Raw genomic sequence first — 13,650 nt, forward strand, 5'->3', positions numbered from 1 at the left:
AGAAGACAGTAGGTCTTGGGAGCAGGTGGGATGTTCAGATCTGTTGAGACTCCTTCCCAACAGCGGCAACCAGCCACCCCAGCCTTTGTCCTTACCTCTGCTCCCCAGCCTCTGAGGGCACACAGGCCAATTTCCTGCACTTCTGCCTCATCTTTCTTCACTTGTGTTTGTGCATTTGATTCTCTTACAGTGCGGGAACTTCAAGGGAGAGGCTCTTGAGTGATTTATTCAGTCATCATTTCTTGTTTAATTTGGAGGTAGAGATTAAATATAGAATTTTACACGCTAAGTACTTGTAATGCCACCAAACTACATCCCCAGAACCTCATTTATCAGTTATTAAATGCTGAATGTATACTACTCACTGATTGCAAGAATAGGCCTCACTCTTCTTATCCATAAAAATAGCAACAATACTGTTTATTGCTATAAGATTAAATACTTTGTTTTTTTGGGTTTTTTTTGTTTGTTTGTTTTTGGTTTTGTTTTTGTTTTTTATTATATGTAACTACACTGTAGCTGTCCTCAGACACCCCAGAAGAGGGAGTCAGATCTCGTTAAGGATGGTTGTGAGCCACCATGTGGTTGCTGGGATTTGAACTCTGTACCATTTGGAAGAGCAGTCGGGTGCTCTTACCCACTGAGCCATCTCACCAGCCCCCGTTTTTGGTTTTTTTTTGAGACAGGGTTTCTCTGTATAGCCCTGGCTGTCCTGGAACTCTCTGTAGACCAGGCTGGCCTTGAACTCAGAAATCCATCCGCCTGCCTCTGCCTCCCAAGTGCTGGGATTAAAGGCGTGGGCCACCACGCCCGGCTTAAATACTTCGTATATGCTTCAAATTTTAATTGTTTATTACCTAGAATGTGAATTACCAAAGAATGAGACATTATATTATTACTTAATACTTTAGCGAAATATTTTTGTTTTTTTTTAATTTAGATTTATTTTTATTTTATGTATGTGAGTGGTGTGTGTGTGTGTGTGTGTGTGTGTGTGTGTGTGCGCGACACAGGAATGCCTGGCGTCTGTTAAGGTCAGCAGAGGTATCGGATTCTCTGCAATGCAGCCATGGGAGTACTGGTAACCAAATTAACTCTTGAGCCGTCTTTCCTGCCCCTGATTGTTTTATAAAGAATTTTTTCCAAAGTCATAGAAATAGTGTGATGGATTTCCAAACTTTCCTTAAAGATCTGGTGTCAGAAATGTCTCAGGACTGCCCATTAAGGTTCACAAGGGGGCAGCAGAGATTTCATACCCTGCCCTAGCACAATTCCATTAGGACAACCCTATTTATTTTATTTTATTTTATTTTATGTTTTTGTTTTGTTTTGTTTTGCTTTCTGTTCAAATGAGATTTGAAAACACTGTATGGTTTGTATATTTTTAAGTTATGATGTGCGTGTCTTTTATGTTGACCGTTTCTGTGTCTATGTGTGTCTGAGGTATTTACTTTTCTGTCTTCATTTGACAGACTGATGTGCTGGTCCTGAGCTGCGATCTGATAACGGATGTTGCTTTACATGAGGTTGTGGACCTGTTCAGAGCTTATGATGCAACACTTGCCATGCTAATGAGGAAAGGACAAGAGAGCATAGAACCCGTTCCAGGTCAGAAGGGGAAAAAAAAAACAGGTAAGGTAATTAAAATTTGTTGATTTGATAATAATTATTATTGTCATTCATCCTTTCATATGAGAAACATTTATCGGGAACCTGCCATGTACTGTAGATACTGTGCTAGGAGTTTACTACATGAAATCAAGACAGCCTCTGATGCTTAAGTGTTTATAGCTATTAATTAAATTGTTGTATTCTTTTATATATGAAAAAGAGAGTTCAAAACTATTTGCATTCTATTTAAGTCTCAGATAATTGAATATTTGACATCTGTTTCTCAATATCTGTCAGAAATCGGCCCTAGGGCACGTGGATCCAAGCATACATGCACATCCATGCATACCAAACCTGTGGTACTCATCCCTATATATAAGTTGGTATATATAGTTCTGCCTGTCTTGCTACATAGCCTTTGTGTGTTCTAGACCCTGATATGCAGACCAGGATGTCCTCAGACTCACAGAACTGCTGAGCCATTACTCCAGCCAATCTGTAGTTTTAATATGGTGCTGGGCCCTTGGTCACAATGCATATACTCCACCACTAAGTACAACCTTACCCTTACTTTCTTTTTAGATTTAGTTTTCCTCTTTATCAGAACTTTTTAATTCAAGAAGTTATGTAATTATCCAAAGTGTGGTAGAATAAAGAACAGTCCTCCTCCTCCTCTTCCTCCTCCTCCTCCTCCTCCTCCTCCTCCTCCTCCTCCTCCTCCTCCTCCTCCTATGACAGCCATTTTTAACACTTGTAGCTAATGTTTATGGCATTTAGCTCAGTGTGTCCATGTAGCAGGCTGTTGTTTCTTCACTTAGGAATTAACTATTAATCAAATACTCAGGAACTTAAAGGTGTAGCTCCTGTTACCGTGCCCTCTGCTCAAACCCCATACAGCTTCCTAGTGTGGTTGTCGGAATCTCATTACTAACTAGATATTTAATGATTACATTACTATGATTGTATGTAGTGTTCACCACCGAGTCTTGCACATTTTTCTTTCCTGCTCTTCTTTTCCTAAATACTGACTTGTTTTATTGCTACTGTTTTCCTTGTTTTCATTACAACCCCAATTGTGTGAATGTACTCTAACTACATTTTAGCATATTAGGTAATGCTTCAATTCAAATTACCTTCTTTTTTTATTGAGACAGTCTCACTATATAGCCCTGGCTGGCCTGGAACTCTATGTAGAACAGGCTGTCCTCTTACAGAGATCCACCTACCTGTGCCTCCCAAGTGCTGAGATTAAAGGCATGCAGGGTCTTTGTTTGTTTTGTTTTGCTTTTTATGCTGCTAAGAATCAGCCCCTAGACTCAATTTATTAAATTGTCCCAAAGTCTTTTTGGCACATCTCAAGTCAGGAAATATAACAAACCCTTGCCACATAGACATACCTATCTACCTATTCTTCTTTTTCTCTTCTCTTCTCTTCTCTTCTCTTCTCTTCTCTTCTCTTCTCTTCTCTTCTCTTCTCTTCTCTTCTCTTCTCTTCTTTCTTTCTTTCTTTCTTTCTTTCTTTCTTGGTTTTTTTTTGTTTGTTTGGTTGGTTTTTTTGTTTGTTTGGTTGGTTTGGTTTGTTTTTTTTCGAGACAGGGTTTCTCTGTAGCCCTGGCTGCCCTGGAACTCACTATGTAGACCAGGCTGACCTCGAACTCGGAAATCTGCCTCCCAAGTGTTGGGATTAAAGGCTTGCGCCACCACTGCCTGGCAGACTTAAATATTCTTATTGGTCGTGAATTGGATATTTTCAGTATCTCCAAAAGGAATAAAAAACCCCACTGTCCACAGCCATCTAAATCATCTTAGGCAGCGGTCTGTCTCTCTCTCTCTCTCTCTCTCTCTCTCTCTCTCTCTCTCTCTCTCTCTCTCTCTCTCTCTCTCTGGGCCTCACACACACACACACACACACACACACACACATTTATTATCATCTATCTATCTATCTATCTATCTATCTATCTATCTATCTATCACATCATGTNTCTCTCTCTCTCTCTCTCTCTCTCTCTCTCTCTCTCTCTCTGTCTCTCTCTCTCTCTCTCTCTCTCACACACACACACACACACACACACACACACACACACACATACACATACACACACAGGGTTTTTCTATATACCCTTTGTAGATCAGACTGTCCTGGAACTCTCAGAAATCCACCTGCCTCTGCCTCTTCAGTGTTGGGAATAAAGGCAGGTGCCACCACCGCCCAGCTAACCAGTTCTTCATTTTTGAGTTTCTGTCTTTGTCTCTGTCTCTCTCAAGTTTTAAAAAATTATTATTGTGTCAGGTGTTGTATGGCCCATGCACTCAGGAGACAGAGGCAGCCAGATCTCTGAGTTCCAGGCCAGCTGGTCTCGAGAGAGTCCCAGGACAGCCAGGGCTAGGTAAAGAGACCTTGTGTGAAAAAAAAAAAGGAGAGAGAGAGAGAGAGAGAGAGAGAGAGAGAGAGAAAACAAAAACAAACTCTTTGAAATCCCTTATTTGGATTATTGGTGTCTAGTGCCTGCAGTAAACTGACCTGACGTCTCATATCCCAGGATTTTAATGTTACCTTTCAAAGCTCTTGTCTTTTGTTTGTGTTTTGTTGTTGTTGTTGTTGGTTTAGTTCTTTTTGAAAGACTATGCCCAGCTTCTTGTGTTTTCTGAATCTTTTTTTTTTTTTTTGTCATCGGGTTGATCTGGGTATTCTGCGTTTGGGGTATTGTTATATATAGTATGGGCTGTGGCCTTAAACTCAAGGAATTCTGCCTTGGCCTCCCAGGTGGAAGGATTACAAGGATACACCACCATGCCCAGCCCTGAAAAGTCTTTTCCTCATGAACATCACTGCTTGACCTGATGCTATGGACTAGTCCACATAGGTTTTGCCTGTGTGTATGTATGTCTGTACATTATGTGCATGCTTGGTCCCTTGCAAAGAGAGCAGAGGACAGCTTTAGGTCCCTTGGGACTAGAGTTACAAGTTGTTAGCCTCCATGTGGATGATGAGACTAGAACCAGGGTCCTCTTCAAGAGCAGCCAGTGCCCTTCACTTCTGAACCATTTCCTCAGCTCCATCCAGCCTTATTCAGATGTCTCTGTTGAGCTTTGGGACAGAGAGGGACTCCGTGGCTGCTTTCATGCCTGTGGTCTCAGTGTTTCTGGTGGTTCCACCTCTCTTCTTTACTTCTGCTTTACCTCCTTCCAAGGCTTTTACTCTTTTGCTTAATTTCTACTTTGCTTCAATTAGTTAGTTAGTTAATTAATGAGGCAGAGATCCGCCTGCCTTGCTTTGCATTGTTCCCTACTTTACCTTTCTTGCTGATAGTCTCTGCTCTTGGCCCCCACCTCTTGCTGTGTTCTTCAGACTTAGCCCTGCTTGGTGTTTTCCTTTCCTAAGGAGCCTCAAGCCTTGCTTCATATCAGTATCATCTGCCATTGTCTGTAGATTCAAAGCCCATGTGCTCTCTCTCCATTGTGCCATGGGAGCCCTCATCTTCTCTAACGGCCTGTTCAGGCTTCCAGGTGCCTGGTTCTAATATTCTGGAAGAGGCTGTGGCGCTGCTGTGACCACAGCTGTCATTCTTAACTCGGAGGCCAGCAGCCGTCCCAGAACTGAGAAAGTTATCTGGGTGCTCAGCTGGGCTTCTCCATGATTTAGCTCATCGTCCAGGAGCCCGACCGGGACTTGTTGGCAAACAGCAGCTTCTGTCAGAGTGGAAACAGAAACTACAAGGTCTCTGCAGCCATTAACGTCCGCTATCCTCCTTTATTCAGAGCTAGCTACTGCCTTGCAGTGGTGGCTCATGCCTTTAATCTTGGCATTGGAGAGGCAAAGTCAAGGGGATCGCTTGAGTTCGAGGCCAGCCTGGTCTAGAGAGAGTTCCAGGACAGCCAGGGTTACACAAAGAAGCCATCTTGAACAGTCTGCCACGGCTGTACTGGAACTCACTCTGTAAACCAGGCTAGCCTCAAACTCACAGTAATCCACCTGCCTCTGCCTCCCAAGTGCTGGGATCAAAGGTGTGCACCACTAGACCTGACTAATCTGGTTTTTAAGTAGGGTTTTCTGTTGTTTTGTTTTGCTTTTTTGTTTTTCTCGAGACAGGATTTCTCTGTGTAGCTGGCCTTGAACTCAGAAATCTGCCTGCCTCTGCCTCCCGAGTGCTGGAATTAAAGGCATGCACCACCACTGCCTAGCTTGGGTTTTTCTGTTGTTGTTTGGGACAGGGTTAGTGTGCTTTGCTGGCTGCCCAGGAACTTACTGTGTAGGTAGGGCTGGCCTTGAAGTTGCTGTAGACCCCTACCCTCTCTCTCCATACAGGCATTACTTGTCTGTGCCATTGCTCCTGCTCATATAATTTTGATTTGTTCTAAATTTGTATAGCTTGTTTGTGTTTGCATAATGAGTAAATATTTATCCTATCTTTGTCTGGTTGGCATCAGGGTCATGCTGACTTCATAAAATGAGCAAGAATTTTGAACTCCAAGTATAACTCTTTATAGAGGGGGAGTGCAGTTTTATTCTTGGAGTGAGTAAAAACTGTAGAAAAGATAGAAAAGTCAATCAGAGAAGTAAAAATCAAGTAGGAATATTTGAATGTGACATAATTTTTGAGAAATGAAAGTTCACAGTTTTATTTGCTTTCTCGGCCTTGTTTGTGCAGTCTTGTGTCATGGGTAGCCATTCTGGTTACATGTTCTGCTCCCAAGTGGAATTCACTTCAATAAAGCAAGACAGAAGAGAAGCCTCTCCAAGAGCCTATAATCTTTAGTTAGAGTTTCCAGTTACTATGGTAACAATAAAGAAACAATACAGGGAGGAGGGCCAGAGAAGGAAGGGCATGTGGTAACAGAGCCAAAAATTGCCTGGCTAGAAATTATTGTTCTCAGGACATTCAAGTGATTCAAGGTTTTTGTGAGCCTAAGAACTGATATGTTAACAATCTAAGTTAAATCCAGAAACACCATCTTTCTATTTCTCTGTTAAGTTGATAGCTCATAATTAGACAGTCACAAATTGTCATGTAATAATGAATTGATATATTTCAGAGCTGTGTGTGCCATTTGGAGTTCTCTTCAGAATTTAGCTTCAAATTGACCATATTTGCTTTTTCTATGGATTTCACTAATTTTGATTTTTGGAAAGAACTGTATAATTTTTCCCCCATTCAGATTCAAACACTGTATATGATGAGATGGCCAGCTACCATGCGATTGATGGTCTTAAATGCTTCAACCACCAGAGCTAAATGTTATACAATTAACACTTTGTTGTAGATATACAAACAGCTACAGCCAACAGTGAAGCATACCAGATATGGTAGTATGCAGCTGTAATCCCATCTCTCCAGAGGATGAGACAAGACAGTCATGAGTTCAAGTCCAGCCTCAGTTATATATTAAGACATGTATGTATATGTCAGTTTACTTGCACACATGTACATGTGTAAAGACCAGAAGTTAACATCATGTGTCTTCCCCTGCCCATCCCCCCTTTAAGCATGATCTCTCACTGAACCTGAACCTGCTATTTCAGCTAGACTGGGATCTCTTTGTCTTTGCCTCCACACCCAGTGTAGGGGTTAGAGACGCACATGCTACCTCCCCCAGCTTTTATGTGGATACTGAGGATTGATCCAAACTCAGGTCCTCGAGCTTGCATAAAAGCACTTGATCCATTGAGCACAAGAGCAAGAATTTGTTTCATTTTTTTCAAAAGAATTTTTTTTTAAAGATTTATTTATTTATTATATGTAAGTACACTGTAGCTGTCTTCAGACACTCCAGAAGAAGGTGTCAGATCTTGTTACGGATGTTTATGAGCTACCATGTGGTTGCTGGGATTTGAACTCCAGACCTTCGGAAGAACAGTCGGGTGCTCTTACCCACTGAGCCATCTCACCAGCCCCAAGAATTTTTTTTTTTTATGAGTACACTGCAGCTATCTTCAGACACACCAGAAGAGGGCATCCAATTCCATTACAGACGGTTGTTAGCCACCATGTGGTTGCTCAGGACCTCTGGAAGAACAGTCAGTGCTCTTAACCACTGAGCTCTCTCTCCAGCCCTTCATTTTTTAACTTAAATTTTTGTTTGTTTGGTTTTGTTTTTTGGTTTTGTTTTTTTTTCAAGACAGGGTCTCACTGTGTAGCTCTGGCTATCCTAGAATTTATTCTAGACCAGGCTGGCCTCGAACTCACAGAGATCTACCTGCCTCTACCTCCAAAGTGCTGGCATTAAAGGTGTGTCTATGGCAACCTAAATATTTTAATAGCTTGGTCGATAATACTATTATAAATTCTTTACATATATTAACTCATTTAATCATAACAAACTTATGTATTAATGACTGCTAGTCCTATTTAACTGAAGATTAGAAGGGTTAATTAATATATGTATAAAGATATTTATGTATGAGATTCATACCTCATGGACTAACTTTAGAAGCCCAGTTCTTAATTGTTATACTATGTTTCTTCTGTGTCTTTAGATATATACACTGACCAGGTGGTAGTGGTGCACACCTTTGATCCCAGTGCTCAGAGGCAGAGTCAGGTGAATCTCTGAGTTCGAGACTAGCCTGATTGGTCTATAGAACAAGTTCCAGGAGAGTTAGGATTACACAGAGAAAAAAAAAACAACAAACAAACAAACAAAAAACACCGAAAGACAAAAAGAAAAGAAAAGAAACACACACTGTATAGATGCGAATGTGAATATTTGTGATATATGTGCATGCGTGCGTTATCTGTGTTCCTGTGTTTGTGCACCTGCATTTGGTGGCCAGAGATCAATGTTAGACCTCTTCCACAATCACTCCACCTTGTGTTTTAGACAGAATCTGTTGTTGAGCCTGCAGCTCTGTGATTCGGCTTGAGGAGCTGGCCAGCAAGCCCCAGAGATCCTCCTTTTCTACTTCTCCAGCTCTGGGGTCACGAGTGCACACCATTTTCACAAGATTGCTATGGATCAAACTCAGATCCTCATGTTTATGCACCAAGCACATGACTCTCCAACCAAGAAGCACATATTAAGTTTTCAACAATGTGCTAGATGTTATAGGAAATAGAAAGCAATAATAAATTGACCTTTGAGGTATTTATATTCTGATGGGGGTGGGAGAAATGCACTATATCATATAAATAATTTCATAGCGGATATGTAGTTAGTTAATCTGATTGACTACGGGTAATCTTTTAACATATTTTTTTAATGTATTTATTATATGTAAGTACACTGTAGCTGTCTTCAGACACTCCAGAAGAGGGCGCCAGATCTCATTACAGATGGTTGTGAGCCACAATGTGGTTGCTGGGATTTGAACTCAAGACCTTCAGAAGAGCAGTCAGTGCTCTTAACCGCTGAGCCATCTCTCCAGCCCGACTACAGATAATCTTAAATAATAGTATTCCTACTTTCACAGTGAACAGACATATAGCTTATTATGACCTAGATTATTTGGAAAGAGAGAATTCCTTGCTGTACTTTCTGTGAGATGTAGTAGACAGATAAGTCATCTGCTTTTTTTTTTTTTATTTTTTTTTTAAATTTTTTTTTTTCTGCTTGTGGACGTTGTACATCGTGGTGCGGAGCCTAGTGCGCACCACGATGTACAACGTCCAGTACACTATAGCTGTCTTCAGACACTCCAGAAGAGGGCGCCAGATCTTGTTACGGATGGTTGTGAGCCACCATGTGGTTGCTGGGATTTGAACTCAGGACCTTTGGAAGAACAGTCAGGTGCTCTTACCTGCTGAGCCATCTCACCAGTCCCCGTCATCTGCTTTTTTAACTGGACTTTTTATCTTGACTGTCCCACTTTTAGACCTCCCTTCGCTGTTGTCTCTCAAACTGAAGTTCCCATACGTGCTAGACAAATGTTCTACCACCGAATACCCCAACCTCTTTAATTTCTTAGGCTGACCTTGACTTTGAAGTCTTTTAAGTTTTTTTGGTCTTAGCCTCTCAGATACCGGTATTAGAGGCATGTGTCATCATGCCTACCTCTTAACTTTTTGTTTTTGAAATGATGTCATGTTTATGAAGTGGTTTAAAATACAGCAGTTTGCCAGAATAGTGCAAAGAACTTATATATCCTTTATCTAGATTTTCCAGTTTTTAACATTTGTGCTCTCTCTCATATAAAACTGTATTATTTGGGAACAACTTGAAATCAAGTTGTGACTGAGTGCACTCTGCTTTTAAGTGAGTATGTGTGAACCACCCCTCCCCTAGAAAACAGTCCCTTAAAACCAGACATTGCACTGCTACAGTACTTTAGTCTATTACTTTATTCAAAGTTTACCAGTTTACCTAATGATAGCCTTCAGAGCAATATAAGCGTATTTGACCTTTGTGCTGTAATTTTTGTGTATGTGACATGGTGCTCATCATGACTCTCCTATCACAGGCCTACTTGATTCTAAGAGCACTCTAAGTAGCTACCCTGTCCCTGATTAGACATGCAAGCAGGACAAATGGCTTGATTTGATTTTCTTTCTTTTATATGATTCAGTGGAGCAGCGTGACTTCATTGGAGTGGACAGCACAGGAAAAAGGCTGCTCTTTATGGCTAATGAAGCAGACTTGGATGAAGAGCTGGTCATTAAGGGATCCATCCTGCAGAAGTAAGCCCTAGGGATTGACTTCTTGGCAGCTCTCCCTTTCTTGAAACCAAATAAAACCACCCACCATGGGAAAGTAGGAATGGAAACTAGATTATAGTGTGTGAAATGGAGAAAAGTATGTGAATGCTATCCCCTGAGACAGGGTCCCGGCTTCCCTTCACGACATGCACTTAGCATTCCTTGTGTCTTTTCTTACCAAGGTAGAGCCAAGTCCTGCGTTGAAGTAGAGCAGAGTGTCTGTGGGGAGAGCAGTGTGACCTTCTGACTGCACTAGAGAGCCTCCTTTTAAAGATGTGCTAGAAAGCGCGTACCCTAGTCATCTGTGGTGGTAGTGTGACCACCTTGCTAGGAACAAAGCACCGGGAGGTTTGCATCTGGGGAATATGAACTCTTCTCTCACTAAACACAATTCCATATTCTCTCCCTACCCATAGAATGACAATTCTACTTTGTTTATCCCTTAATTTGCATAATTTACATATCTTCTATAAGTAAAATCCTATATACTTATGTGTTTGTGGTTGACTTAAAGTATACAGAACTCCGTAATCACATCACATCCTAGTAATGGGTTTATTCTATATACTACTTTATTTATCTTGACATTTACTCATTTTTATTTTTTTATGAGTACGGGCGTTTTTCCTGCATGCTTGTCTGGGCACTGTGTACATGCAGTGCCCATAAAGACTAGAAGGCGACATCAGATCTCCTAGAAGCAGGGTTACCAATGGTTGTGAGCCACTATGTGAGTGCTAGGAATAGAACCTGGGTCCTCTGCAAAAGCAGCAATTATTCCTAGCCATTGAGCTCTCTCCAGCCCCTCCATCTCCTTACAGACCAGAATTTCCCAACAAACGCCTCTTGTTTTCCTTATCTTTGTTTTGTATCTTGTTTTTTCCTCCTCTCGGTGCTTGCACATGGTGGCTGGTTTCTTTTGTTGGGTTAATTTTTTTTTCTTCTTAAATGGAAAAGCAAACGGGTTCAGGGGCCAAAATCTAGTGATAGGATATGTTATCTTTATTATAATCCTTTATTTTAAATATAATTTTTGTTTTATTATTATTTTGTGAGCATGTGTATTTGTGTGGGTACGATGCGTGTGCTGTGGCATGAATGCCGTGGCGTGTCTGTGGAGGGCAGAGGGCAGTGTGCTGAGTTGGTTTTCTCCTTCTGCCTTTGTGTGGGTTCTACAGCCTGAACTCAGGTGGTCAGGCTTGCTCGCAGGCACCTTACCCACTGAGCCTCTTTCTCACCCACCCTTTATGTAAATTCTGCCTCTGTCACTCTCACAGCCTCTTGTTCCCCTCTTGGCATGGCATGCTGTGTGAAGAACAGCTGGACAGTCATCTGGACCATAAAGAATGCCATCTTTCCCCAGGCACCCTGTCAAACGCCTTAATCCCAGCACTTGAGACACAGAGGCAGGCAGGTAGAGCTATCTATTCAAATACTTAGTGAGCTCCAGGATGAATAGAAAGATACTATATGGAAACTGATCCCTCAAAATTCATTAAGACAACAATAAAGGGATTTTTAAAAGGTGTAAATCCAGAATGCAAAAGAAAATCAGGAGCTAGGCATGGTGGTGCATGCCTTTAATCCCAGCACTCGGGAGACAGAGGCAGGTGGATTTCTGAGTTTGAGGCCAGCCTGGTCTACAGAGTGAATTCCAGGACAGCCAGAGCTACACAGAGAAGCCCTGTCTCAAAAAAGCCAAAAAAGTAAAATTAAAATAAAATAAAATAGAAAATCAGTTTCTCTAAGTTTAAGTTTATGCAGCTGAATGTGAGTTTAGTTATTCTTTAGAGAATCTCCATTTTATTTCTGACAAGCATGTGTTTTTAATAGTTCAAAAGTATAAGGTATTTGTGCCAAATATTTAATAAGAAAATCATGATGCTCTTCCCACAATGTTATGTGGTTCACTTTTAAATTCTAGTCAAGGGGTCAAGGGTGGTTTTTTTGTTTTTTTCCTGGAAGGGTAATAAACATTTAAAAACAAGCTTTTAAAGATATCTTTTTAAATGAAATAAATGTTCACAAGTTCATCTTGGAAAGTTTAGGCAATTGTATCTGGAGAAACAAGGACATTTGTCAAGACTGCAAAAAACATGGCCAAATCTATTTTGAGGACTAAAGTTAGCAGGAAAAAAATGGTTTAAAATTTGATTGTTTCATATGTGGAAAGTCTTGAAATTCTTATCTAAATTAGGAGTATCCCTATTGATACATAACCAGTCCCAATTCCAAAATACTTCTCTCATTTTATGATTAGGATAGGTAACATACAAGGACATCTTTTTAAGTCAAAATTTGCCAGTTGTGGTAGCACCTTTAAACCCAGCACCCCGGAGGCAGAGGCAGGTGGATGAATTCAAGGCCAACCTGGTGTACATGGAGTTTCAGAATAGCCAGGGCTACATAATGTAACCTTGTCTCAGCAACAACAAAAAGAAGAAGGAGAAAGAAAAAGCTATAATCAATAGCACTGGAATTTTGCTCTTATTTTTCCTTATTTTTTTTTCAATTCTGTAAGGAAACTTGGGTATGAGAACTTTCATGTCTTCAGACGTGACTACATGAACTGGTGAGCACAAGGGTAGTCTTCCAACATCTGCCTGTGGGGTTCATCATATTGCCAATTTGATCGTGTTGAGTCTTCAGCAGTTGTACAATCAGCTGTTCTTAGCTTTCTCTTTAAGAGTGTTTTCTTGGATATACTGAATCTGTTACCACCCGTCCTCTGTGGTCCAGCTTCCAAGATGTGTAGTCCTGGTCTTTGTCCTTGTAGGTTTATATTTTTAAATTAAAAATAAACAAATAGCTGGTTAGTGGAGGTATATACCTTTAATCGAAGCACCCAGGAAACAAAGGCAAGAGGATCTCTGAGTTCAAGGCCATCCTGGTCTAGAGTGAGTTCCAGGAAGCCAGGGCTACACAGAGAAACCCTGTCTCAAAAAACAAAACAAAACAGAAAACCTTCACTACCATTTTTCAGTACATGGTGATTAATGTCTGGTTAGTCCTCACCCAGGATTATCTTCCTTCGCTCCTCTTCTCCATCCTCTCCTCTTCTGTTCCTTTCGTCTCTCTTCTCTGCGCCTACCTTACGCTAGTGTCCATCCTCATCCTCCTCCCTCCTTTCCATCTCTCCCTTCTTCATTTAGTCTAGCTCCCTCCCATAGCCTTACTTATTCTTGCATATCTACTCGTGCAGCCTTGAGTGTTCTTTTTTCCATATAATATATAAGGAATAGTTACTAATTTTTGTATTGTGTTGTGCACACTTGCCATAACATGCATGTAGAAGTCAGTCAGAGGACAACTTTTGGGAGTGAATTCTCTCTCCTTTTACCATTTAAATTCTAGGATTCTAACTCGGGTCATTGGGCTTCGTAACAAGCTTCCTTCCCCACCCCCA

The 13,650-nt window shown here is 41.0% G+C and overlaps 1 protein-coding gene across 1 annotated transcript in view; it reads left to right on the plus strand.

Moving 5' to 3' along the window:
* Eif2b3 (eukaryotic translation initiation factor 2B subunit gamma) overlaps positions 1 to 13,650 on the plus strand; it is a 72,102-nt gene that overhangs the window by 26,173 nt on the left and 32,279 nt on the right. The window contains exons 4-5 of the mRNA XM_021201200.2: positions 1,473 to 1,632; positions 10,115 to 10,226. Coding sequence (XP_021056859.1) covers positions 1,473 to 1,632; positions 10,115 to 10,226 — 272 coding nt within the window. The remainder of the gene's footprint in view (positions 1 to 1,472; positions 1,633 to 10,114; positions 10,227 to 13,650) is intronic.

Source organism: Mus pahari, chromosome 6 (genome assembly GCF_900095145.1).
Source record: "Mus pahari chromosome 6, PAHARI_EIJ_v1.1, whole genome shotgun sequence".
Lineage (NCBI taxonomy): Eukaryota > Metazoa > Chordata > Mammalia > Rodentia > Muridae > Mus > Mus pahari.